General features: G+C 41.9%; 1 protein-coding gene across 1 annotated transcript in view; it reads right to left on the bottom strand.

Annotated features, from left to right (window-relative positions):
- Nucleotides 1-1,723: 1,723 nt before the first annotated feature.
- Nucleotides 1,724-26,840, bottom strand: part of ADAMTS5 (ADAM metallopeptidase with thrombospondin type 1 motif 5) — a 45,122-nt gene continuing 20,005 nt past the window's right edge. The window contains exons 3-8 of the mRNA XM_047100158.1: nt 21,219-21,386; nt 11,494-11,777; nt 10,062-10,245; nt 9,519-9,694; nt 6,976-7,151; nt 1,724-2,793 (exon numbers count right to left, since the gene is read on the bottom strand). Of these exons, the coding sequence (XP_046956114.1) occupies nt 2,226-2,793; nt 6,976-7,151; nt 9,519-9,694; nt 10,062-10,245; nt 11,494-11,777; nt 21,219-21,386 (1,556 nt within the window). The 3' untranslated portion in view covers nt 1,724-2,225. The remainder of the gene's footprint in view (nt 2,794-6,975; nt 7,152-9,518; nt 9,695-10,061; nt 10,246-11,493; nt 11,778-21,218; nt 21,387-26,840) is intronic.

Consider the following 26,840-nt stretch of genomic DNA (forward strand, 5'->3'; position numbering starts at 1 on the left):
GAGACAAACATGGCTGCCCTTCAATTATTTTTTTTTCATGCTGCTATGAATATAACAACAAAAGATAAAAACAAATTTTGTCCCAGTTGAGTTACTTGATGAAAATTATTTTGAAAACTGGGAAAAAGTCACGTTGGCCCGGCTATTAATTCTTTTGGAATAAATAGTCAAATAGTCGGTATGATTTAAAATTCTTTTCCGAGTGATTTGAATAGCATTGTTTCCTGTCCCTGATATCTGGTGACCTCCATCAAATGTAGGTGACCAGCTCTATAGAGGACTCATTTCTCTAATGAATAATTTATTAAGAGTAAATGACCATGTCTAAAGCAAAGTCAGTCGATGAAAAGCCAAAGGATGGTTAACAGTTTTGTAAAACGTTATTTTGTTTCACCAAATAATTTCTTAAGAAAATACTTAAAACAGTGAGACCTCCATTCTCCTCACCCACTGAAATCAATGTGATCTAGCAAGATCAATTACATAATTATTTTATATTAAAAATATTTTCTAATAAAAATAAACTCTGGTGAGCTTTAAGGGAACTCAAACAATTGTCCCCTAATATCTTTATATGCAAATCTCTAATAATAGGCACATTTGGTATGATTATTATAAAGTTTCATATGAAACAATTGACTTTGTAATCTATCATAAAGAAAAAGAAATCCCGATGAATTTGAACACCTTGGATTTTCTGAGCTATGGGGTAGAGGGGTGCAGTTGACCGTTTAAAAAGAGATTTTTAGGCAGTCAATTGTAAAAAAAATTCCATATCTAACACCCAAACGTACAACCTACCTAGGCAGGCTATGGAAACAGAAGCAACAAACTTCTCAAAAATCGTCCCGTTTCATCAAACACTTACTGGTACAACCAAGTGCTTTCCAACTGGGAAAAATCTTACGGACAGTATCAGTATACTTACTTGGATTAAAAAAGACAATGCAAAGAATCACTGCCTGTATGGTGTGGAAACAGTCTTATTAATATTAACCACTATTTTTTTTTTCCTTTTGCAAGAGCCACATATATGATAATCACTTCTAGATGTGGCTAACGCCAAAGTGATCTTTAATACTCCTATCAAACTAAATCAACAAGTACAAAACATTGCGGGTCTTAACAGAACCCTTGAACAAAACATACAAGCGAAAACAAATGCATTTTCAAGGCTGGCTGGTAAGAGGTATACCAGTGTTGAACGTGTCGGATGCGATTAGAAAACTCTCTGCCGTGTGTTTTGTACGAATGTTACACAAGGTAGGACATTAGCTGGAAGCCTCTGAAAGGGCAAGCGGTGTGAAGATATAAATCAAAAATTTATATTTGTGTGTTTTTCTGCCTTTTAAATTCTAACATGAGGAAACTAGTGTTTAGACTCTTGAATACGCCTAACATACACACACGCAAACACTACATCTACATCCTAATTATGCATTCATTTGGCTGACTGCCTGAAAAAATACAGGCAGTTGACGTTTAAGTAAATGGATCGGTGTATCTATTTAAATGACCAGCTACGCGGAGATCCTTTTCCTTTTTAGAATTTCGCAGAAGATGCTTCCTGTCAAAACGGTTTTTGACTAAAATCTCATCTCCTGTAGTCTGAAAGTATGTGAAATCTTGTGAAAACAGCAGCAGGTTCTTAATTTCCAGTAAATCATCCACAGCTCTTTCTGGAAACTGGAAGGAGTTGAAATAGCTGCAGACCTACTTTGGTCAAACATTTTTTTATAGAAATATATATATATATATTTTTTTTTAATAGAACCAAGTGATATAAAGTGACATACCAAGGGAGAATGATTTACAAACAGTAAAAATAAGCTACTGTGTATTATGGATGAAAATGATTATGATGCCTTTGAAGACATTCTATAAGAGGTAGGTGACAAAGGGGAGACTGTTCTGCTATCTTCAAATGTCCCCTGATTCTACATTCACCAGTGTTTTTTCATTCTTGTAGCCCAGGGGATGTTCAATAACTCCCAAGTTTTTCTGTATTCCAAGGTCACTACTGTCGCACGAAGCAGTGCACATCTCCATTTGGTCACAGAGAGCAGATTCTGCCCATAATTAGACTCCTGTTGACAATGACATTGAAGCGTGACTTTCTGTGCTTCAGGTAGACCTCTTGTTTACCACGATTGATCACCACCATTTGCCACGACCGATCAGTGATGAATCATCCAGTTAGCTCTGCGTAAGCTCATGACCACAGGCTAACATTTCTTTAGCAAACATTGCTTAAACGCAGAAGGCCTCTGGGAGAGAAGGCATCCCTTCGCTAACTTCCGGTTTGCATCCTGGCACTGGACCGTCCGGGTGTGCCAGCCCGTGTCACAGGTCCTGGAACAGGCGAGCCATGGGCCTGTCACCCACTGCAACTGTGGAGTGTGTGAGCCCACTTTATTGCTGCCGTGGCTAGTGACAGAGTTTACTTTTTGGGTGGACTTCTTGGGAACGAAAAAGCTGTAGCGGACATCTAATGCTTTAGTTGGATCTGTTGCAAGAATCTGCACTATTAGAATTTCCTTCGTGGCTGAGTAGCCCATCCCGTGCAAGAAGTCATCCCTGTGGCTCCAACCACTGTAGTTCATGACTGTTCCATTGATGTCGATGATGGTTTCCGAGGTGGAGATCATGTACTTCCCATTGATAAGGTACTCACCATTTTTCTTCTTCAGGGCTAAGTAGGCAGTGAATCGAGTCTGGTCTTTGGCTTTGAACTGTCGGACTTTTATGTGGGTTGCCCCTTCGGGGATCCTCACCACATCAGTGTAACCCTTACTGGAAGCAGGAATGTCCACAGAGGAGAGAGAGGGAGAGAAAGAAGGAAAAATAAGTAAACACTTAGTAAACGGATAAACAAATACGAGTTCTCTAAAAGTCTTACCTTATCTTCACACGTTTTAATGTAGTGAAGAGATTAGTTTAAAATTGGCTTCAAAAATTAGTTTCCTTATAACAAAATAAAATTGTGAGTAGACTATGAGAGTATATACATTTTTATTGTGATGTTCAAAATTAGGATGATGTCAACAACCTGCCTTCGTTTTAAAACGTACACCAACTTTATTTAGATTTTCAAACACATTGCACACTCTTACCAAAGCCTATCATCTTTACAAAGCTCCTTTATGTTCTTTTGTCAGAAAATGGGATATGTGTAAATACTAACAAAAATCCGCCCTCAATCTCATAGAAACATTTAAATTAACGAGTCTCAGATTTGTCCGCAGACTAAAATCACGCAGAGGTCTTTTAAAAATTTAAATCCCCAGACCCCACACCAATTAAATCCCATCTGTCAGGATGGGAAGAGACAGCAGGATTTTGGGAGTCGTTCCAAATGTGCAGAATAGTTGGGGAACCACGGATTTAACTGCTGAACTAGAGACACAGTAGAAGTTCTGTTTCTATTTCTACTAGAACTCTGGATTATTTGAGCGGAACACCATTGGAATGTAAAATTCTGTAAGTGGGTAACCATCGCTGACTAGTATCATCAAAACAAAAAAAAAAAAGTGAATCTTTGATGCCATAGCAAATTTCCTCAAATGCTGTGTCCATGAAACTTACGACAGATAAAGTGAGGCTATGTGATGGGTGACAAATCAGGTAGGTCTCGAACGACCCATCATATGCTCCAGAATATGGGCAAAGGCATCAATATCTCTAATATCCACAGCTTTTGAAAAAGGCCAGGACAGAAATGCTAATTGAGCACCAAGAGACTCTACGTGTAAGGAGTCATCTTTGTGAAAATCTCTGCCTCCATAAGTAATTTGATAATAAGGTCCCCATATGTTTTACTTTCTTAGTTATTTGAATAGAAACAAATTGCCCGTGTAGTGTGGTGTGTGTGAAATTTAATGATCTGCTGCTAAATTCTTACTCAGGTTGAGAGGTTATGGGGCAACTAATTTGTACCCTGAATATCCCTAAGGTATTTGCCCTGCCCAGGCATGTCCTCTGAATCCAGAGAGGGGCTCCTCCCCAGGGAAATCCTTTTGTGTGTTGGGAATCTGATGGACAGCGACTGCCACTTTCCATTGTGTTGGGAGAAAGAAGATGCAAGGCTGATGATACTGCTTACCCATCCAACTGGACTCATTATTTTTATTTTTGTAATACATTTTGCCTTAGAATTTGTTACGGGACTTACTTTTTTTGAAATACCTAGGATCAAGAGATCATAGGCAAACCTACCGTGGCCTGAAACATAACCTGGAGGGGTGTTGGGGAGGATATCTCGTCTTACGTAGGAAGCATATAAAGTGGAGGTATATTAAAGTATTTGAACAGGTGCACTCCAGAGCCGGTGGCAGTGCTGGGCTCCAAAGCCATGGCCCCTTACTCTTACTTTATGCTCCTTTCCCAACATCCCCATGTGCGACACCCTTACCTCTGCCAGTCATACTTTATAACCGTTACAGGAAAATACGTTCTGATTATATACAGAGTTTAAGTGACGCCGAACAGGATGTCAAGAAAATAAAGAATGAAGGGTAAGGGAATCAGGTAGGCGAGCTTTTTTGTTTTGTTTTGTTTGTTTTTTTTTGTTTTAAATCCTTATTCCTTAGCGTTCCTCATATTCGTGAGAATCAATTGGGATTATCAGCCATTGCAGGAGGTCTTGAGACTGACCTTCCCAAGGCAGCGGGAGGTAGGAGGCTTAGTGCCTTGATTTCTTAGCGCCTCAATAAAATAGGATTCTCTTACTCTCCTGATGCTGAGCAAGAGGAGGACGGAGCTGCCATTTACTGAGGTGAGGAACATTGAGGGAGGAGTGAATTAAGATTAGGGTCGTATTTGTCAAGAGGTGTGAGTTTGCTGAAATATTTTAATATGCATCATCTCCTTTGATGCACACAGCAATATTAACTTGCAAGATAATTACTATTAATTCCATTCTACTCTCACGAATTCTGATTGTAGGGGTTCCTGGGTGGCTCAGGCAGTTAAGCATCCGACTTCGGCTCAGGTCATGATCTCACAGATCGTGAGTTCGAGCCCCGTGTCGGGCTCTGTGCTGACAGCTCAGAGCTTGGCCCCTGCTTCAGATTCTGTGTCTCCCTCTCTCTTTGCCCCTTCCCCACTCGTGCTCTGTCTCTGTCTCTCTCTTTCCCCAAAATAAGTAAACATTAAAAAAAAAAGAATTCTGATAGTAAAAAAAATATAAAAGCGACTCTTCAAAGATCACATGATGTTCGTCACTGAGTCAGAGCTTGACTGTCAAGATTTCAGCTCCAAGATCAATGTCCTTTCTCATATGTCACATTTGACCAAGGTAATTTATCTGGAATAGTTCAACAGTCCTATCACACAATATAATCTTGGTTAAATCAACTGACAAGCTGTTGTGTCACCCACCACTCGTCGCTACTGTGAATTTCTTCATCTTTTCATGTGACAATGAACATGCAGATGTTGGTTGTCAATACAGAGACAAAATGCTAAATTTAGTACCTTAAAAAGTGGCTTCTAAGCTTATGTAGGAAAAATGCATAGCATATAGTACATAAGGTATTTTATTTCTTATTTGATTCTTGAACTTCTTCCCTTCCCCTTCCTTTTTTTTTTTTAAACAAGATAGCCTTCTCATCTTATGACCTAAGGCATAGCCTTTGCTTTAGCATTTAACAACTCTGCAAAATTAGATAAGCCCTACACTTTCAGAGTCCCAGTTTCCTCATCTGTAAAACAAAAAGGTATACTTCATCATTTCTAAGGTGTCTTGTATATATTTGCAATATATACAAATGCAGTATGTAATTGACATGCAGGGAATTTTACAGAGATGGCTCAATACAGTCCGATGAATCGCTAGCAAACAAGATTAGTAATGCATCTTTTAACTCAGAATAGATTCTGCAGACATACAATTTTTTTATTATATCAAAGATACTTTCCAGTGGTTCATAATAACATGGCATGTGACTATTTTAATAAATCCTTATTGTTCATCGGGTTTGCATATTACCTGCCGGTAAAGACAATACAGCACACACATCAAGAATGCATGCGTACCGGGCCGACACTACTCAGCGAAAGAGTGGTTTGACAAAGGGGAAAGACAATCCTGCATTCCAGCAGACTTTTTAGCCTACTCCGTCCTCCTAGCTGATAACATAGTATTTCATGCCAAAAATTGGGTACTTTATTTTTATCATTTTTTTAAGTTTATTTATTTATTTTGAAAGAGAGACAGTGAGCAGGGAAGGCGCTGAGACAGAGAGAGAAGGGGAGAGAGAGAGAATCCCGAGCAGGCTCTGCACCATCAGCGTGCAGCCCGATGCGGGACTCGAACCCACCAACCATGAGATCAGGACCTGAGCCGGAACCAAGAGTTGGGCGTTGAATGGACTGAACCACTCAGACGCCCCCCAAAAACTGGATACTTTATACATTTACATACTTAAAACAAGAGCATAATCAAGGACCATGACAGGAAGCAGACATTACTGCATATATTTCTTTATAGAGAAGATTTAAATCTGCAGAAGTCACTATAAAATGGGATTGCTGTCTCCACCATCGCAGTTAACTTACAGGTCTTCTCAAGAAAAATACAGCCTAATGAAAAATCCTTTGTAAAATGAAATCGTTATGATGCAAACTGGCCATCCTTCCCTAAATTATGCTTCCGAAATAAGGAGATGCTTCAGAAATAGCGAGATGGCTAGCAGGGACCCCACCGACTTTTCCTTCTGGGTGTTCCCACTCTGCAAGACCTTGACCCTGATCAGAGCCATTGCGGTTTATTTGCCACCAGAGGCACCAGGAGCTCCGGCTCTGCAACCAGAGCTTTCTCATCTCCCTCCCCGGTTCTCAAGTGGACCCTATGTTACTGGAGCCATGCTGGACCCCTCCACGGATGGCTCGTGACGTAGCATGAGTCACCCTTTCAGTTTCTCAAGGCTAAAGCTTTGTCCCATGCACGTAAGGGCAAGGGTTCTACCCCCTCACCTTTTTTTATTGAAGGTCCCGACCACCTTGGTGCAACTGGAGTTGTCTCCCCCGCACACTGCGCACTTGTCATACTGCAGCCTGGAGCCGATGATGCCGTCACAGCCAGTCCGGACACACTTCCCCCGGACGCACACGGAGTTACTATACGGCCTGCATTCGGTCCCATCCGTCACCTGAATAACGAGGCTCACGTTAGCGGCGGGAGATACTTGTGGGCAGGTGGTTTGGTTTGCACGGTAAGAGAGCAAGTCCTAATTCGTTGAGTTTTGAGTTTGATCGGGACACTACATCGAAAAATGAACAAACAACCGAAAAAGCATGGTTCCCAGGAGTATCTACCCGAGACATCCTCGACATATTGGCAGAAGGAAGACCTGAGATAAATCTTGGTTATGCACTTTCTCTCTTGAGCCTAATTCCAAATGTGCCAGGAGACCCAAGGTCGTCCTCTCCCTTTCTGTATCCCGAGCATGTTCCCATGGTATCGTCTCGCCTTTTTACATTGCTAGAAACGATCGTTTCACTTCGCATGTGGGACGTGTCCCTTGTGCGGAAAATGAGCAAGCTCAAGATGGCAGAGATCTGGGGCGCCTGGGTGGCTCGGTCGGTTGGGCATCTGACTGCAGCTCAGGTCACGATCTGGCGGTTTGTGGGTTCAAGCCCCGCCCTGGGCTCTGTGCTGACAGCTCAGAGCCTGGAGCCTGCTTCGGATTCTGGTCTGCCCCTCCCATATTCATGCTCTGTCTCTCTCTGTTTCTCAATAATAAACATTTTACAAAGTTTAAAAAAAAAAAAGATGGCAGAGATCCTTCTTGGTGGCATAACTGTTACTCTAGTGATGCATTTGAAAGTCTACACTTGACATCCAAACCTCCTTGTGGTTGAAAAGCATGCCCTATGGTGTGTTGAACCGTTAGATATTGAAATAGACACAAACATATTAGTGCAGAAAAGGAGTCTGGGGAAGTCAGAGCAAAGTACTTACTAGAAGATACTGAATACATTTGGAGTGAAGGAATCACACCCAAAAATAGTATACATTTTAAAAACTAGCTATAAAATAGTATGAATATGCACTCTGTGGTTTGTGCATGTGAGCGTATATAAATAGCATATGTAGTCACATGTATAAATAAACTTGTATTTTGCATTTGGGTATCTACTACTATTTTCATATATGTGTGTGAGTATGTGAGTGTGTATATGTGTGCAAAGTGTAGTGGGGTATACTTCAGCAGACCCACAGGTCTCCAGATGGTGGCATTTCCAGGTGATCTTATTTGTCACAGTTTTTAAATGAAATTGTATTATTATTTTTTTTCTTAAAATTTTTTAATTTCTTTTTTATTTATTTTTTGAAGGAGAGAGAGAGACAGACCGTGAGCGGGGGAAGAGCAGAGAGAGAGGGAGACAGAATTTGTTTGAAGCAGGCTCCAGGCTCCGAGCTGTCAGCACAGAGCCCGACGCGGGGCTCGAACCCACGAACCGTGAGATCATGACCTGAGCCGAAGTCGGACGCTCAACCGACTGAGCCACCCAGGCACCCCGAAAATGTATTATTTTACAATGAAAAGAGAAAGTATTTTCAAAATGACTTAAGGTGGATGTTAACTTCTGTTTTCAGTAATATGTCACACATATCTGAAGGCCAATTTCAGAGGTAGTTTTAAATGCAGCACCTGTTTACAAATTAGATAAACAGTATTTTAAATTGCTGCATACCATTCACTGTGAGAAATAAAACTGTTGGTAACTTAGCAAATGCTTTCCTGTGAAAAATGAGGGATCATTTCATGCACATATATAACGCGTCTAACTACAGGGATATGAATTCATATTATGGGTGTAAGACATTTAACAGTCTGGGTCAGAGATGATGATCTTGAAACCGACCTTCATGAATCACCAAAGGAATTCTTTCTTTTTTTTTAAATTTTTTACAATGTTTACTTATTTTTGAGAGAGACAGAGTATGAACCGGGAGAGGGGCAGACAGAGAGGGAGACATAGAATCTGAAGCAGCCTCCAGGCTCCGAGCTGTCAGCACAGAGCCCGACACGGGGCTCCAACTCACAAGCCGCGAGACCATGACCTGAGCCGAAGTTGGACGCTTAACCGACTGAGCCACCCAAGGTGCCCCGCCAAAGGAATTCTTAATTAAACAATGGAAAAATAGAAAGCTTTCTTGCTTTCTATTTCTAGTTGTTTTCTAGTTGTTTCTAATTGTTTCTAGTTGTTTCTAATTCTAGTTGTTTTCATGCTTATTTTGAAGCTAAAGTCAAACCACACCTCCCCTGACGGAGAGCTACACTTTTCAAAAGTAGCTTTTGAAATATTGACTTGTTTTGTTTGTACAGAATAATTTCTTGTTCTTTGTGTAAGGTTTGAGAACATAGACCTTCTAGAGATGAAAAGAAAACCCTCCAAAATCTAGCCACCCCAGGAATAATGACTGTTTATATTTGGTAGCTCTAGGTTTTATTCTACCAAATAATCTCCAGCAAGGCTCAACTGCTTCTGGACAGGCGGTGGGCAGTTACCTTTGGAGAAAACACCACGTAGTAACCAGTCCCCTTAGCTCTGCAGGTCAGTTTGCACACATCCCCCAGCAGGACACCTGCGTATTTGGGGACCCATTCCACAAATGTCTTGACTCCTTTCGCATCAGACTGATATCCATTTTTGGCCTCACACTGTTCGTGACGGAAAGATTTCCCTAAAAAACAAACAGGTCATGTGATTACTTTACTCTGAACCTAAGACATAATCTTGTGCTTTTAAATAATTTTCAGGAGAAGGCGCAAACTTCTTTCTTTGCGAGCCTCTTGACACACAAGGGTGGAAGGGTTTTATCTGTACATGGAGTTGAAAACGACCATTATTTTCTTCCTACTGTCTGAATACCGAGTTGCTTTTAATAACCATTTAAAAATCACTCATGCATCTGTTATTAATTCGCACACTGGTGGAACCGTGAAGTACAAGATTAATACTCTATTTCTCTAGCCTCCTTTATTTATTACTGCTAGAATACATATTACGAGTCGCACAAGGTGGGTTGCTGACACTTGGGAGCAGCGTACCGTTGGGTGGGCAGGGCGTGACGCTGCAGGAACGGTAGATGGCCCTCTTCCCCGTGCAGTAGCGACCACTGTTTCTGGGTGCGGGGTTATTGCAATGGCGATAGGCAAACTGCACTCCTCCCCCACACGAGCGAGAACACTGGCCCCAGGGCCCCCAGGATCCCCAGTTGCCATGGCTTGATGTCTGAAAGAGAAAATAGAAAATATTTCTAACTCAGAAAGGAGAAAAACATTCAAGACGTACACTTGGAAATCATCTGCATTCAATGACATAATGGAAACCGCATCCCAGGTGTAAATTTTCACTGAGTTGGGCATGGTCACAGATATTGGGCGTTCTGGAATGACAGTGCAATTCCAATTCTAAGCAATTCCTCTTTTCTGCTCCCTGCCGCCCAGTGGCACTAGGATCTGAATGTTTCCCTGTCAGTATTGAGCACACTGCAAGGATTACTCCTGGTTCCTCTGGGCCTTCTGATACTGCCCATTTCCGTCAATAACCATGGCCCTACAGTTAACTTTTTGTCAGCTCTGATTCTGCATTTTTTTTTAATTTTTTTAACGTTTACTTATTTTTGAGACAGAGAGAGACAGAGCATGAACGGGGGAGGGGCAGAGAGAGAGGGAGACACAGAATCTGAAACAGGCTCCAGGCTCTTAGCTGTCAGCACAGAGCCCGACACGGGGCTCGAACTCACGGACCGCAAGGTCATGACCTGAGCCGAAGTCGGACGCTTAACCGACCGAGCCACCCAGGCGCCCCATGATTCCGCATTTTGAACAAGATATACGCCGCTGAGGCCTTTGCACGATGCCTGGCATGGCTGACCGTATTTATGTTTTTCTCCCTCTTTAGCACCTAAGTTCTGCATCCCTTTGTTGCCATCATGCATCCCATCTGAAGCAGATCCCGTCACACGCATAACCGTATTTGACGTGAGTTCGGCTTAGTTCCTGCTAAGACTAGAGTCCTTCTCTGTCGAGAGGAAATATGACGGATATCGAAGAGCACCCACACCCCCACGCACTCACGCTACGTGTAACTGCACCACAGGGAATGATTAGCTCTGTTCTGACGCCCTAGGGGTCTACGACTCTGGCAACTGCAGCAGGAAGATGAGAGGGGCCGCAGGGAAGAACGCTATAAACTCCTTTGCGGAAGGAACGGGCGAAGAGCTCTGGCTGCTGTCGGGGCATCTGAGAATGCGTGGTTGTGTGACAGTCTTGAAAGACAAGCACTGTGCGTGTGTACGTCCGCGCTCTCCTCGGGACCCTGAAAAGCGGAGGAGACTGAGCAAATGCTCCGCTTGAGCCTTTCAAGGAAAAATATCTTCACTAGGAAATAAAGCCTTCTGGTGATAGCACCCACACATGTCACCGGAATGTTCTTCAGATCCTGCGTCCCCAGGCATTGCGTGACAAAATCACTTACTGAATAATATTTTTTCTTGGTCTTGTCCACACACTTGCCCTGCAGGCAAATCCTCCCTTTCCCACATGGCGTCCCTTCCACGGCTGGCAGCTTCTTGGTCAGACACACCATCTGGCCCTGGCGGACCACGGCACACCACAGGCGAGTGCACACATCCATGCCAGGGCACACCGAGTACTCAGGCCCGAACGTCAGGTTGCACTGCTGGGTGGCATCATACGTCTGTCCGGGGAGCTCCTCGGGGCCCGATATCTGCTGGCGTGGTACATCTAGCAAACAGTTCCCTGAAAGAAAAACCGAGATTGACCGCTGCTCTGTGTTTAGGCTTCTACCTACGCAACTCGTGGGTCTGAAAATGCAGCGCTCCAGCTGGTGTGGGAGCGTAAGCCGGCCGCACGTCTGCGGGCTGATGCCCAGGGGCAGAGGCTCCACAGGAGAGGGACACGGGGGCCTCTCTGTATTCACCAACTAACTACCTCCTGGATTTTCACGGGCTACGTACGTGCTCTGGGGCATCTGTGACGATGACTGTGGGATGATCAAGTGAAATTATTTTGTAATAATGAGCTGTAAGAACAGCCGCTGTGCTGAGGGGTGAGAGGAAATCGGGACGGACCCGGAGGAAATAAGACAATGGACACAACAACAACAACAGCAGCAGCAAAAACAATAATAATAAACGAGCATTTACAACCCTGAGAAACAGAATTTGTCCATGCGCTCTGTTTATACCCTTCTCCACTCTCAGCCTAGGTCTTCCTCATGTGCCCATCCACGTCCCTCTCCATTAATTCCATAAATAATTACAAGGGGAGACCTCATTCATTCACTACATCAACAAGCATTTGGTCAGCACCTACGATGTCCCAGCAAACGTACTAGATACGGGGAAAACACGAAAACGACCCAGATCTACGCCTTCATGTCTCCCCCAAAAGTGAAGAAAATAAAAGAAATGAGGCATTTCTTCTAGACTTATGTGAATTTTAACTACACAGCACTCAAGAGCCGCAGAATAAAGGAGCAGTGGGCAAAGACAAGACCTAATCTTTGAAACTTTGGGACAAAGCCCTTCTTTTAATTCTTCTTCTTTGTCTCCCATCTGGGTCTAGTCTTGGATGCACTCAGTAGCTGTTGGGTGCTTGAAGCGTGTCACACAAATAAGTTGGTACTCTCCTTACATAGTACTGTGAGAAGCATCAAGGAGTGACGCTGGGGAATCAGTAGAAGTGGGCATACATGCAGGCAAGGTGAACTCATGAGCTGATACATGCCTCCCCTCCCCTCAAAAGCTTCCCATAAGTATCCCTGCTCAGTGAGTTAGCACCATGAATTGTCTCTGGGCCTACAGGAGCAAGCCCATTACCCATCGGTTTCTGCACGTTTTTGTTTACTTGATTTTAGGATTTGCTCGCTGATTATTAATAGTACTAAACATAACAAATATTTACACTATTCTCACTTCTTTCTTAACTTTTTCAAGGTTTATTTATTTTGAGAGAGAGAGAGAGAGAGACAGACAGAGCACGAGCGGGGGAGGAGCAGAGAGAAGAGGGAGACACAGAATCCGAAGCAGGCTCCGGGCTCTGAGCTGTCGGCACAGAGCCCGACGCGGGGCTTGAACCCACGGACCACGAGATCATGACCTGAGCCGAAGTCAGATGCTTAACCGACTGAGCCACCCAAGCACCCCCCCCCCACATCTTTAAATGTACTCGCTTACTTAATCCTCACAAGAACTCTTTGAGGCAGATTCTAATATTTTCTTTATTTTACAGATAAGAAAACTGAGAAATGAAAACACAGGCCACTGACCCAAGGTCATGTAGCTATGAGGGGTTTATGCTCAGAGCCTGCCTTCCTCATCATATTCCTTCTCACCTCTGCTTAGCATGTGGATAGATTTCTAGCTTTTATTGCTGACCGGGCAGGCGTGTGGAGGAATCTTTTAAATGGTGGATACCCTGCCTAATGGTAGAAACACCTGGTCTAAATTCTAATTCTGGCAAAACACGAAGTGGCTGAGTATTCTTGACCAAGCTCAGTTAAGCTTTCCCTAATTTTCAAGCTCTGTGGAATGCTTCTCTTCTCACTAGGACACTGTAAGCATAAAATCAACTAACAGAAATATAAAGGGTGACCGGAAATTTACAAAACAATGACAGGTGACTCTATGCTCAACATTATTTAACAATTTTAGACACATTCAAGTCATTCTTCTCACTTAACAAAAGAAAATCACACTTCAAGCCTACTTTCCACTGCGAAAAGGAACAGTTCAGCACATTTTAAGTATACTGCAAATGTTTTCACAACCACGGTCAAGTTTCTTCAAAGTGAATACCTTAGAATTCGTCAATCTGATGGAAGCATTATATGAAAATGAATAAAGAACAGAGTTCCTATTTAGTTTCCGAGCCAGAACGTTTGAAGAGGTAAAGCTTCTGAAGGCGAGCCAGAAAAAGCATTAAAAATAAGCATCCAGCCAAAGAGAACTCTGGGAGAAAAACATCGAGTTAAAAGAAAAACATCAACATCAAGTCAATAGGAAAGAATGATAGTCAAACCTCACCAAGCTTTGTTTGGAAGACAGTTAAGACCAGGCACCGAGAATTCTATGAAAAGCGTTATCTTCATTGCTACATGAGAAGAGAACATCGTATAAACCAGGGAATGCTTGACAGGTGGCTGATGTTACAAGAACTGTCAACAAACGTCTGAGACAGCAAGAATACTTTCCGATTCTTCAAAAGTGCTGTTTCAAGACATTTTTTTATTTTACTGAAAAGCACAGAACTGTAAGACTGCCTAACTAAAGATTAGGAAGGGGAGCCTTTAACGTGTGTGGATACATGTGGTCTGGGTGAACTTCGCTTGTCTTGAGCCAAAATAATTGACCACCTCTTTGTGGGCTTGTAGTCACTGACGTCTTTCCACCTGGCTAGGAGATGGTGAGCAAAAAGAAACATAGAATTCAATTTGAAATCAACTTCTAACAAGGAGACTTTGGGATGTGGGGTCTCTTTAAAAAGCTTAATACCCAAGTGTTAAGTTTTGTTTTGTTTTGTTTTGTTTTGTGTGGAGTAAAGTTGACACATGATGTTACATTGGTTTCACGCCCAAAGGGTAAATTTTAAAAATGAATAACACATTTGCTTTGTTATTAAAAATATGGTGTCTCAGGGGCGCCTGGGTGGCTCAGTTGGGTAAGCGTCCGACTTCAGCTCAGTCATGATCTCGCGGTTCGTGAGTTCGAGCCCCATGTTGGGCTCTGTGCTGACCGCTCGGAGCCTGGGAGCCTGCTTCAGAGTCTGTGTCTCGCTCTCTCTCTGCCCCTCCCCCACTCACACTCTGTCTCTGTCTCAAAAATAAATAAACCATAAAAAAAATTTTTTTTTAAAAATATGGTATCTCAGTTCTATGGTTTTCCCTTAGAGGTCACCTGGGGATGACTTGTTGCTTAAAATAAAATGATTTATTTCAGAATTGCCATTAATTTATTATTCCGGTGTTCTCATCAGGATTTGTTGCTGCATCAGTTTCTGTGTATCCTGAAACATACAGTCTATCAGTTTCATCTATATGCTTAATTATGTCCTTTTGCAATATAAAATAGGTACGGACACCTCTACCAAATGGAATGCTTTCCACTGTTGTGCTAGAGAACAACAATAAAAAAGAAGTCCGTCTAGAGCCTATTCTGAATCGCACGGTATATAATATTTAAATTTTTTTTTTCAACGTTTATTTATTTTTGGGACAGAGAGAGACAGAGCATGAACGGGGGAGGGGCAGAGAGAGAGGGAGACACAGAATCGGAAACAGGCTCCAGGCTCCGAGCCATCAGCCCAGAGCCCGACGCGGGGCTCGAACTCACGGACCGCGAGATCGTGACCTGGCTGAAGTCGGACGCTTAACCGACTGCGCCACCCAGGCGCCCCAACAATATTTAAAACCTAAATCACAGTGGGCTGGATACACATTGTCCATTTTTATAAAAATGTGTATAATTTGGGGGAAGAGCGAAAGAGGATATCTGTCAATCTTTCGGCATCATTTGCATTGACCTCTAAAAGCAGCCATCTACGGTTGACTTTTCTTAATGTGTTTGACTTTTATTCTCGACCACTTCTTCCCATCTATTTCCCGTATTTTTCAATTTATCCTAGTCTGAATTCCTATCTGGGCTCTTCTGGGCTCTCTTCCACAAATTGCCAAGTTGTTTTTTTCTTTTCCTCCCTGCTTCCTTTTTTTCCCCCTTTGTGTTCACATTTTCTCCATAGAAGAATGGATAGTTTCTAGAAGAAAGGCAACAGAAATGTGTCCATATTGCATATTCGTTTTTACCAGCCCTGTTCAATTAAATGCTTTAAAGGTGAAAAATTAAAAAAAGTAAAAGGCAGAGATTCGTGATGAGCTATTAAAGGAAAGACGGTGGCAGTCTCTCCATGGCCACAGAGAACGTTAAGGGGGATGCCAGGTAGGCCAGGCCTCCACGAAATGGTCTAGAAAAATCTCTGGCCTTTTTCTATCTGATTTCCAGCACTGTTTGTCTTTCATTTCAATGATTAATGAAAATCATCAGATCAAATGTGGTTGTTCTCTATTCTTTTCATATTTTCTTCTCTGTTTCTAGCACGATGGTTATTTTTCTGTTTTCTCTTCCTTTCCAATAGCACAGGCATGAAATTAAGCATCGGTCCGAATACCCATGGTATATCAGAAATCAATGAATATTCCCAATGAAACTTGTCCCCTTTCACTTGCAAGCATATCTCCCTGGCAACTCATAGTTCTTTTAGGTGTTTATTTTTTTTATATATTTAAAATGTATGTTTATTCTTCATAAACCTATAAAATGATCTTGAAGTTATCTTGGCCTTTCATATATTTTTTAAATTATGAAATTTATTGTCAACTTGGTTTCCATACAACACTCAGTGCTCATCCCAACAGGTGCCCTCCTCAATGCCCATCACCCACCCTCCCCTCCCTCCCATCCCCCATCAACACTGTTGGTGGGAATGCAAACTGGTGCAGCCGCTCCGGAAAACAGTGTGGAGGTTCCTCAAAAAATTAAAAATAGATCTACCCTATGACCCAGCAGTAGCACTGCTAGGAATTTACCCAAGGGATACAGGAGTGCTGATGCACAGGGGCACTTGGACCCCAATGTTTATAGGTGTTTATTTGAATGGCTAGCAGTAGAAGAGGAAGTGATGTATTACGGGCCAGGTGACAGAGACACCTTGAGGCCATTGACAACGCACAGACCATTGTTGCTAACCAAAGGCAATTCCAGGGATCTGTTGGTGACACTGTCACAAGCTTGAAGTGCACTGTTTAGCAAATGTTACGCCGAGGAAATTAGATGAAAAAGTCTCCTTGTTATAGGGTGAAGCATAGCTGTTTAAAAATACCAGTCCTTTAAGTATGTCCTTATTTGCAGACTCTTTTTAAAGAATACATTTGCTGTGAAAATCAAGATACTGTCATGATGGGCCTGGAGTTTTATGAGTATTGCCTTAAAAACTGAATGTTAAGATCTCATTATTAGCGTCATAGTCTACACTGGATTCAGAGAACTGGTTCTCTAATACCATTTTATCTCCAAAGTTCTGTGTTTAGTAGATGGCTATAAACTTAGCTCTTCAAGTATGTCCCATGTTAATATTTCAAAGTTGTCTCTAGATTTTCCTTAGCAGCCTGTGTCAAGGGTCCTCTTGAGCTGCACCTGTTTGGGGGGTGGCCTTCCTCATCACCTCGCACCGTGGACTTCGGGATAGAGTGGACACAGCTATCTTTTTGGCTTCACGGTTATTAGCCTTTGAGAAAAGAAATTCAGCAACCTGCTTTCACCGCACAATTTCTCTGCTGGTGCTTACCCTGATTTTTGGGGATCACAGTCCTCGCCAGCTTGCATAGAGCTAAGTTGTATAAACGCTGCAGAATGTCTACAAGTATCTTGGCGAGGCTGGTGGGGGAGTGCCCCTGAGACGTGGCTTCTCCTTTTCTGAATCACAAATCGGCAGTCCAGTTATTTTAGCCTGTGCGTGTTGACTTTTCAACCGTAACCTAATTGTTACATACTTCTTTGTTGGAATGAAATCAGGAAACACTCAGTATTAATGAATTTAAATTTGGCAGTGGGAGAGTGCTACAAATGTCCAGCTACTTATGGCTAATAATTTTAAAAACAAATCAAATCATGGGAATTTAATTGAGCTTTAAGACCTCATTTCTCTAGCACCGGTGGGAAGGAGACGGATGAGCTCTTTATCCATGAATAGACTTTCCAGACAAGGAACTCTTTAGACACCATCTAAAAATTGTATAAATTTTGTGAGAGTATCTCCTTGGCTTTGCTGCCTTTATATTAGTGTCACAATTTAATCAATTTAATCTTCCTACAGAGCAAATCATTTTTTTCTGAGCATCGATCATTGTATCACATGGAAACATAGAGGTACCTTCGGGGATTACGGTGATATGATACCATTTTTGACCTTTAGGCAAAAGGTACCAGACCTCTGAGCTTTTAGGGCTACATTTTACAGCTTTTCTGGTTTCTCCTTCATTGTCAAATGATATCCCTCCTTGCTCTCAGTTTACCTGCCAGAAGCTCCCCCTGATCCCTGCCATGATGACCATTTTATGGCTTTAAACTGTTAGCAGCCTAGACAAGTAGTGCAGAAAAATAGTAGAACCATTTCTATTAACTATGAATGAAAGGGCTTTGCATGGAAGTCTGAGTCATTTCCTATAAGCAAAGTAAAAGGATTTTACAATATGGTTTCTTGGTATCAGTCTAGTCTTTTAAGAAAGATGTGTTTGTTTGTTTGTCTTTCCTCTAGGATTTTGATGCTCTCCCTGGTTTTCTCCCAAGCTCTGAAGCTGAAATGTCAGAGCCTCAACCATCTCAAAATCAGGCTTACTAGTTCTTTTTTTTTTATGTTTATTTATTTTTGACAGAGAGAGAAAGACAGAGCATGAGCGGGGGAGGGGCAGAGAGAGAGAGGGACGCAGAATCTGAAGCAGGCTCCAGGCTCCGAGATGTCAGCACAGAGCCCGACGCGGGGCTCGAACTCACAGACCACGAGATCATGCCCTAAGCTGAAGCTGGAACCCCAACAGACCAAGCCGGAGCCACCCAGGCGCCCCTGGGCTTACTGTCACTGCACTTTCACATAAACTGACTTAACTTGATTTTTTGGTGGCAGTGTAAAAGTTATTAAATTATTTGAATTCCCACTTAAATCACAGTACATAGAGGGTATCACTGTTTCGGTATCTGTGTGTGCTGTTTTGAAATGAGCGTGATTGAGCTTTGCAATTGTACCCTACTTTCTTTGGCTCTCCATATTCTGAAATGACTTTATTCATTACAGGCTCCTGATAAAAATCAGTGTGTGTGTGCTTGTGTGTGTGTGTGTGTGTGTGTGTGTGTGTGTGTGTGTGTTAGTCATAACACAAGACTGCCTGACCAATATATTCAAAAGTAAGAGTCTAAGCTTCAAGAAATGAATAAATTTAGGAAGTAGACTATGAGAATTTGCTGTTCCAAGAATTTTGGTAATTTAATCAATGTATTTAACATGTGAGTGGGAAATTCAGATAAGATTTTATCAACGCAAGTGATAAGATCCACATCGACTAAAAGTATGCTCTTGGTTGCTATCTACCATGAAGATCTCTGGAATGGACATAGAGACACATGTAAACTATGTAAATTTGTTGCAAAAGTTTTAAAAATCTGAGCGTGGACTCTTAAATACAGGAGTGATGTTTAAAAATGAAGACAATACTGGAAGCATATTTACTGCACAGAAAGTAAGATCATGAATTCCACAAACATGAAATAAACAACTCATTCCAAAATTATGGCAATAAGGAACACAATTCTGCACAGCATTGTAATTAGCTGACCTAATACTTGCACAGGAAAATAAAAATGGTCCCGTTTTAGCCATAAGTATTTGCTGCCTTAGCAACTAAATCCATTCATTTAGGGATTCAAAGTTTAGCTCAAACTTTTGGAATGTGTAATGTGTATTCTGAAATAAAATACTAATGCTATCTCATTTTCAGAAAACCTGGGAAAAAAGCAGCAAAAGTGATATTAAGAGCGGAGACTAATGCCCCACCCAAGAGGGACTTTATTAGATACTGACTTGTTCGATGTGCACAGGCAGATAATTAGGTAAACATTCAATTGCAGGACTTTACCATCTTTAAGTCAGCATTGTAAACTGAGCTGCACTGAAAAATACCCCTTATTATTAGTCTTAAGAAAAAGCCTGACACATGGATTCTTAGTATTTTTTCCTAAATCTTTGAGATATTGGGACGTCCATCCAATGAGCAAAGAGCAGCTTCTATTGAGGGAAATTTTAAACCAGGCTAGGCCTGGATTGTTTTAGGAATAGGATATTTTAAAGAGTTTAAAGTAGCTAAAGCATTACTGGTTCACCACTAACATAGCAAAATGGAGTTAATGAACAGATTTTGCCTCCAAGATACCAAAGAACTTGGTAGCAGAATTTCTTTGAAGGATTCATCAATTGTTTTGACGTTACTTAGCCAGTGTTCAAGATGGCCAACTCACTAAGATATTATGAAATGTTACGCCATTAGCTTTGTGGAACCAAGAAAAACAACTATCACGGGTCCTCTTCAGCTAACTCTAAGCCATGCATCATGAGATAATTTTATGGACAATTATCATGATCAAAAATTTCTGTCATATTCAGTTCAACCACCAGTTTCGGAAAGAGACAAATTTTAAGAGGAAAGAAAGGAATGAGAATATGTCCATTGCTATAACCTGAGAAAATTGTGAACCACACGGTCTCTGTAGGTCAACTACCTCAACTCTAATGCATCTATCCTGTGTGTCTAGGACTTTAAAATAATAAAAGATGAAAAAAATAAAGAAAATAAAAAAGGATGTTAGGAAATTAGCAACAGCTTGTTTCAAAAACTACTTAAAGGTCAGAATTTATTATTTCTAAAAACTGTGACTTCCTTGGTATTTTTATATAATTTACAGGACTAATCCTAGATTTACAGAATTTAATAAAGTGTGCTATGCTCTTGAACTGTATCTAATGGATAAAACCAAAGATTTTCCTTTGAAGTTCTTAGAGTATTTTCTCACCATTCAGATTGATTTTCTTGTTCTTTTCTGTAGTTTTCATTCTACTTCTAGGAGAATCTGCTGTCAGGATAAAACCAGATTCTTCCAGTGAATGCAAATCTAAAGAGCTTCCTTTCCTGTCTTTCTGTTGCCGTGAAGAGGATCCAACAGAATGGTCACCTACATTTTAACCACACCCTTGTAAGAGGCATGTAACAAATAATTCTGAGAGTCATATTAATAGCAGGGAAACAAGATGTCTGCCAACATTCTCACAGGAAGCTAGTGGTGAAGGACGGAATAGAAGCCAGGCTTTCAGGGCACTAGCTAGGCATTCTGTGTGGTCTCCCACACTGTTTCTCTTTTGAACTTTTCAATTCCAAAGCAAAAATACCATAGCTATAATGCCACCAAGGACGTTGGCATTATACAACAACAGACAGTCCCTTTGGTCCTTTTCTGACCCTACCTAAACAACCACCGTCTCACAGGGCGTGGTGGGTTTCGTGAGGACGTAATAAAGTAACACTGGTAATAACCCCCCCCTAAGTTTTGTGACTGAGCCCGTGTTGTCTTGAATGACACATACCATGGCCATCATCCAGGAATTCTGTGATGGTGGCTGAAGTGCACTTGGACCAGGGTTTGGACGCGTCGATGCTGGTTAGGATGGAAGACATTAAGCGCTTATCTTCTGTGGAACCAAAGTTCTCTTCACAGAATTTGGAATCATCATGGGAGAGGCCAAGTAGATGTCCTAAGGGAGAGAAGAGCGGGAGCGCAGATAATGAGCGATTTTGCATTTCTACTTTTCCGTGACAATTATACTAGCACTTGGTCTCCCTCCCCTGCCCCCAACTGTACATGAGTTCATTTTAACTGCTTTCTCATGCACAGACTGGACCCCCAGGGAAATTAAAGCTGTGTGTAGTCAGAGCAGTCACTTTTGGTGAACATTTAGAGGAAAACTGAAAAATTACACAAAGGAATAGACGGTCCCATAATCCATCTGGATCACACATGCTCAACGACGTGTAGAAACAGGCCTTATTTAGAATCTAGAATTCGCAAAGCAACTGTGGGATTATGTCATAGCCCTGACTACATGTTATTTTGATTACTTGTCTAATTTTCCGCCTTCTCTGATCAACCAGGAGCCCCATGAGATCAGAGAACATCTCCTCCATCCACTGTTGAAACCTCTGTATTTAACTCAATGTTCTGCAAGTTGCAAACACTTAATAGATGGTTGTTGAATGTCAGTGACTTCTATTTTCTTGGCCAAGTTACCAGGTAGCTATCCAAGAGACGACAAGGGGGGGAAAGAAAGAGGAGTGAAATTAGTAACGTTCTGGTTCCCAACAAAGGTAAGCTTGCTGTCACCCTTTCGTTTCCTTTGTTTAGAGAGTTCTGCATGTTTGCTCATCCCCCAAATAAATGACAGATTTTGAAAAACATACCCATTGAAGAACCGTCTAGGGCACGAAGATGCCCATCGCGGCGGGTGAGAGCTTAAAGAGAGAACAGCTACAAGAAACGTCGGTGATTGTCCCAAACCACTCAGCCCCGTGGGTGTTCGTGCTCCAGCTCACTATGCATGCTCCCTGCAATCCCAGGCTGCCATTTCCAGTCTATCAAGCTCAGTGTCCCAACCACATTCTTATAATCTAGTCTTTTTTTTTATTGTTATATAAGATTTTCACATAGTCTAAGGATAAAATGACATTCTCCAGGATATCCAAAAATTTTTTTTAATTTTTTTAATGTTTTTTCTTTATTTTTGAGACAGAGAGAGACAGAGCATGAACAGGGGAGGGGCAGAGAGAGAGGGAGACACAGAATCCAAAGCAGGCTCCAGGCTCCGAGCTGTCAGCACAGAGCCCAACGCGGGGCTCGAACCCACGAACCGTGAGATCATGACCTGAGCCGAAGTCGGACGTGCAACTGACTGAGCCACCCAGGCGCCCCTAAATTTTTTTTTTTTAATTCCAGGACAGTATTTTGTAGAGACTCTGAAAAAGTAGACAAGTAGATCCTAATAGCTTTTTTTTTTTTTTTTGGTAAAGTTTTATAGAATCATACACAAAGGATCAAAAAAAAGGGTGTATAAAATACTATAGAAAAACGATGACTGCATTGGGTTCCCGGATGCCAAAGGCAGGGACTTTGGTCATTCTGCCAAAAAGCAACAACAACAAAAAAAAAACCCAAAAAAGTTCAGTGCACAAGAGTAAAACCCAACAGAGATGAAATCTCTCATTCCACATTCCAGCTACTTTTGGCCAACTTGTTAAATCACCAACACCTCATAACAAAACTGTCCACCAAGCAGCTGCTTGTTGTTGCGGCTGAAATTAAGTGGCCAGGGCTCAGTGACCTTCCAAAGCTCCGCATTTTTATGGTATTTATACAGTTATTTACTTCAATAGCATTTGCCAGCCTAGCAAGTTTTCTGTGGGAAACCCTCCTGCTCTCGCGTTTTATTTCCTCAGTAGCACGAATGTGCATCAGAGTCTGTTAAGTATGTCCCAAATAACACGCAAAAGGAGACGGTGGGGGGGGGGGGCGGGGGTTGTCCAAGTTTTGGATGGTACATGGAGTTTTCTTGATGCAACCCACAGCTCTGAAAAAAACAGGACCTTTCACCATGTCGGGTCCAAAATGGCTTAAAGTTACTTAGTGCAAAGAACACTTGTGGAGAAGGCACTCTGTGCTTTCTTGAACTTTTCCGTCGTAGAATCGTTATCAGCTAACGCTGTGAGATTTGTGTGGAAATTTCACACTTGGGTTTTTTTTTTCCCCCTGGCATAGAAGAGAGAGAGGGAAAGTGGCCTAGGGTGACCTCTGCCACTTAACATTTATTTGAATCCAGGTTTTATATTTGAGAAAAATAGGTGATTTCGCATTCTATTTCATAAGATATTCGGATCTATTTAACAAAGCAATAGTCTTTTCCTCCAAATGTGTCGAAACAAATAACACTTTCCATATGAATTTTTATTACAGCATCAGGTGATTTTGGAGGGTAAATTTCAGACTTCTGAATTACAATACAGGCTGGGGCGCCCGGGTGGCTCCGTGGGGTCAGCATCCAACTTTAGATTTTGGCTCAGGTTATGATCTCACGGTTTGTGAGTTCGAGCCCTGCATCGGGCTCCGAGCTGATAGTGCGGAGCCTGGATGGGACTCTCTCTCTCACAGTAAATAAATAAAAACTTAAAAAAAAAGGAAAAAAAAAGAATAGAATACAGACCATGTGGCAAATACCAAAGTACCTTTGAGAAGCCCTGAAGAGTACCTCGATTTTTTCTTTCATATAGAACAGCGACACATATAATTTTTTAAAGATTTCAATTATATAAGCCAAACAGTTTATTTAAAAATATTTTGTGGGGCGCCTGGGTGGCGCAGTCGGTTGAGCATCCGACTTCAGCTCAGGTCATGATCTCACGGTTTGTGAGTTTGAGCCCCACGTCGGGGTCTGTGCTGACAGCTCGGAGCCTGGAGCCTGCTTTGGATTCTATGTGTCCCTCTCTCCCTGCCCCTTCCCCGCTCATGCTCTGTCTCTCAAAAATGAATAAACGTTAAAAAAAACAAAAAAAAATATTTTGTTATAGTTTTATGTATCTTTTGGCATGCCACTTGGCAGGATATTGTGAATCTTATGCTCGGTCAATTTCCTAATTTATCAGCGTAGCTTAGCTGCTGCCGAAGATACGTATAAGGAATTTTTATATGGCGATCAGAAAAGATTGCCATTCTGAGCAGGAACAAATCCTAGTTCCACTTCAGTAAGAGCTAAAAGAAGATGTGAATTTTCTACGATCTGCAAAAGTGAATCGGGAACGGACGGCTTAGGGGTCAAGGGAAAGACAGAATCTTTGGAGGAATATTCTGTTCTCCATGAAGAAAGTCCGTCGGCTGGTTGGGAGAAGCATGCTCTCTAAAGGACAATAGGAGTCATGGCCAACGCGAAGGACATTTAAGCACCCACAGAAACAGGCAGTCCGTTCCAGTAGCTGGAAGCAGGGCACAGTGAGAGAGACCCATGTGACTTCCCTTCAGGAGCTGGACAGGAATTAAAATGGAAGATCAATGTGAGGAATGTTTGGATGCTCTTCAGGAGAGACGTGACAGCCATACTAAAGGCCGTGAGCAGCAAAAGTTGTGGTATTTTCAAATGTGAGTCCCCCGATCATTATGCTAAGACATTAATGTCAGCCTGAGGTTTGCCAATATCTCTGAGCCCTGAAATGCCAAGATACATATAAAAGCGCAGGATATTTTAAAAGGACACTCACGTTAGAGACCACACACTATGGCACTAAACGCTTATTAACATAGAAAAATCCAGAATCCAGGAAACTTAAGATATAATGTCGTAGCGGACAATAATGCATTTCGAGTCGGTGTTGTGAAAGGTTTAATTAGAATGGATCACGATGTCCCTGATCTCCTAGGACATCTGCCTCTTCCAGTGAGAATTCGTTCATCAGTCACCCACGGGGATGTTGAAAATTGCAGATGTGAGCAGAGACGAAGCATTTTCCTGAGAAGCAGCCTTCAGCAGGATTAGCACAGCTGGGATTTGCACAAATGCGTCCCAGAGATTAAGACGGCAAATGAAGCATATGAATGAAGCCTTGGTGGAGAAAATGTTTACAACCCCTAAACTTAGGGTGTTGGTCTATCAAAATGCATTTTACGAGGAGTCTTTAGAGCAATACAGAGCAGAGTTAGTTGAGGGGTGAAGTCCTTGGAGGAGGCCGAGTGATAGAACCAAGGAACCCACAGAGAAAGGCAATTGTCACCCTCGGAAAGCCAGGTATTTCTTTCCAAAGTCCCCGTAGAAAAGAAGAGTGGAGGGCACGTGGGAGACTCAGTCGGTCAAGCATCTGACTCTTGGCCTCGGCTCAGGTCACGATCTCAGGGTTCCTCAGATCGAGCTCTATGTGGTGCCCTACCTTGACAGTGAGGAGCCTGCTTGGGATTCTTTCTCTCCCTCCCCCTCTGCCCTTCCCCCTTTCTCTCTCTCTTTCTCCCTCTCAAAGCAAATAAACCTTAAAAAAAAAAGCAAGAAAAGAAAAGAAAAGAAAAGAAAAGAAAAGAAAAGAAAAGAAGAGTGAGGAGGAATCAAGGCAGTTTTGAAGGTAAAAGAAGAGATCTGAAGAAGCTCAACCGAGCTCCTAGAGTCAAACCCCTACCGAGAAGAGACAACGTAGAAAGTAGACAGAAGGCGATAACTCACTGTCAGGGTTTCAAGTAGAGGTCCCAAAGTCTCGCTTTAAGGACGAATTAGTATTTGCATTTGCAAGAATTAGTGTTCGTATGAATATTAAAATTGGAAGTATTAGTATTTGTAATTAGTAGACGTGCAAAAGATTGAAGAGCAGTTTGCTTTAACTACGTTAAGTCATCTTGTTTACAAGGCTATCTTTTGCAGTCGATCTTTAATTCTTTTTTTTATTATTAAATTTTTTTTAACATTTATTTTTGAGACAGAGACAGAGCATGAATGGGGGAGGGGCAGAGAGAGAGGGAGACATGGAATCCGAGGCAGGCTCCAGGCTCCGAGCTGTCAGCACAGAGCCTGACGCGGGGCTCGAACTCACGAGCTGTGAGATCATGACCTGAGCCGAAGTCGGAAGCTCAACCGACTGAACCACCCAGGCACCCCATGCAGTCAATCTTTAATTCTTGATTAACGTAGCTGGAAACCTTTCACCTCAAATCTGGAGGCAAAGAAAGGAACAAACACACTTGTGTAGTGAGTGCACTTGTTAATGACATTTGTATTTATATATGAACTAAGAACATGAAAGGTATTACAGAAGTCAGAAGGAAGCTCGGAGAATAATGCACCTGGGTAATCCAATATTTTCCCAAGTGCTACAGGCTTCAGAACTGCCTCTTGTTCTTTGAAATCATTATTAAAAGTCAAGATGTAAATTGCAAATGCTTTTGGAGAGAATACTTATCTATTCTTAAAAGACATTCGATCATATCACAAATACAACAATCTTGCTCATGAGTGCCCATCACACAAAGTAAGATCTGGAAAGAGCTTATTTGGATTACACAAGGAAATAAATTTCATGGTGAATTATGCCAAAGCAAAGTCTGTAGGGCAGGAGTTTGAATTATACTGTTAATCTCAGAAATAGCAAACAATTAGTCACCCAGTAATTTCTCTAGTACGGTAATTGTCTTT

The sequence above is a fragment of the Lynx rufus genome, unplaced genomic scaffold (genome assembly GCF_022079265.1).
Source record: "Lynx rufus isolate CCGP_SWC_20201006 ecotype Redwood Valley unplaced genomic scaffold, mLynRuf1.p SCAF_5, whole genome shotgun sequence".
Classification (NCBI taxonomy): domain Eukaryota; kingdom Metazoa; phylum Chordata; class Mammalia; order Carnivora; family Felidae; genus Lynx; species Lynx rufus.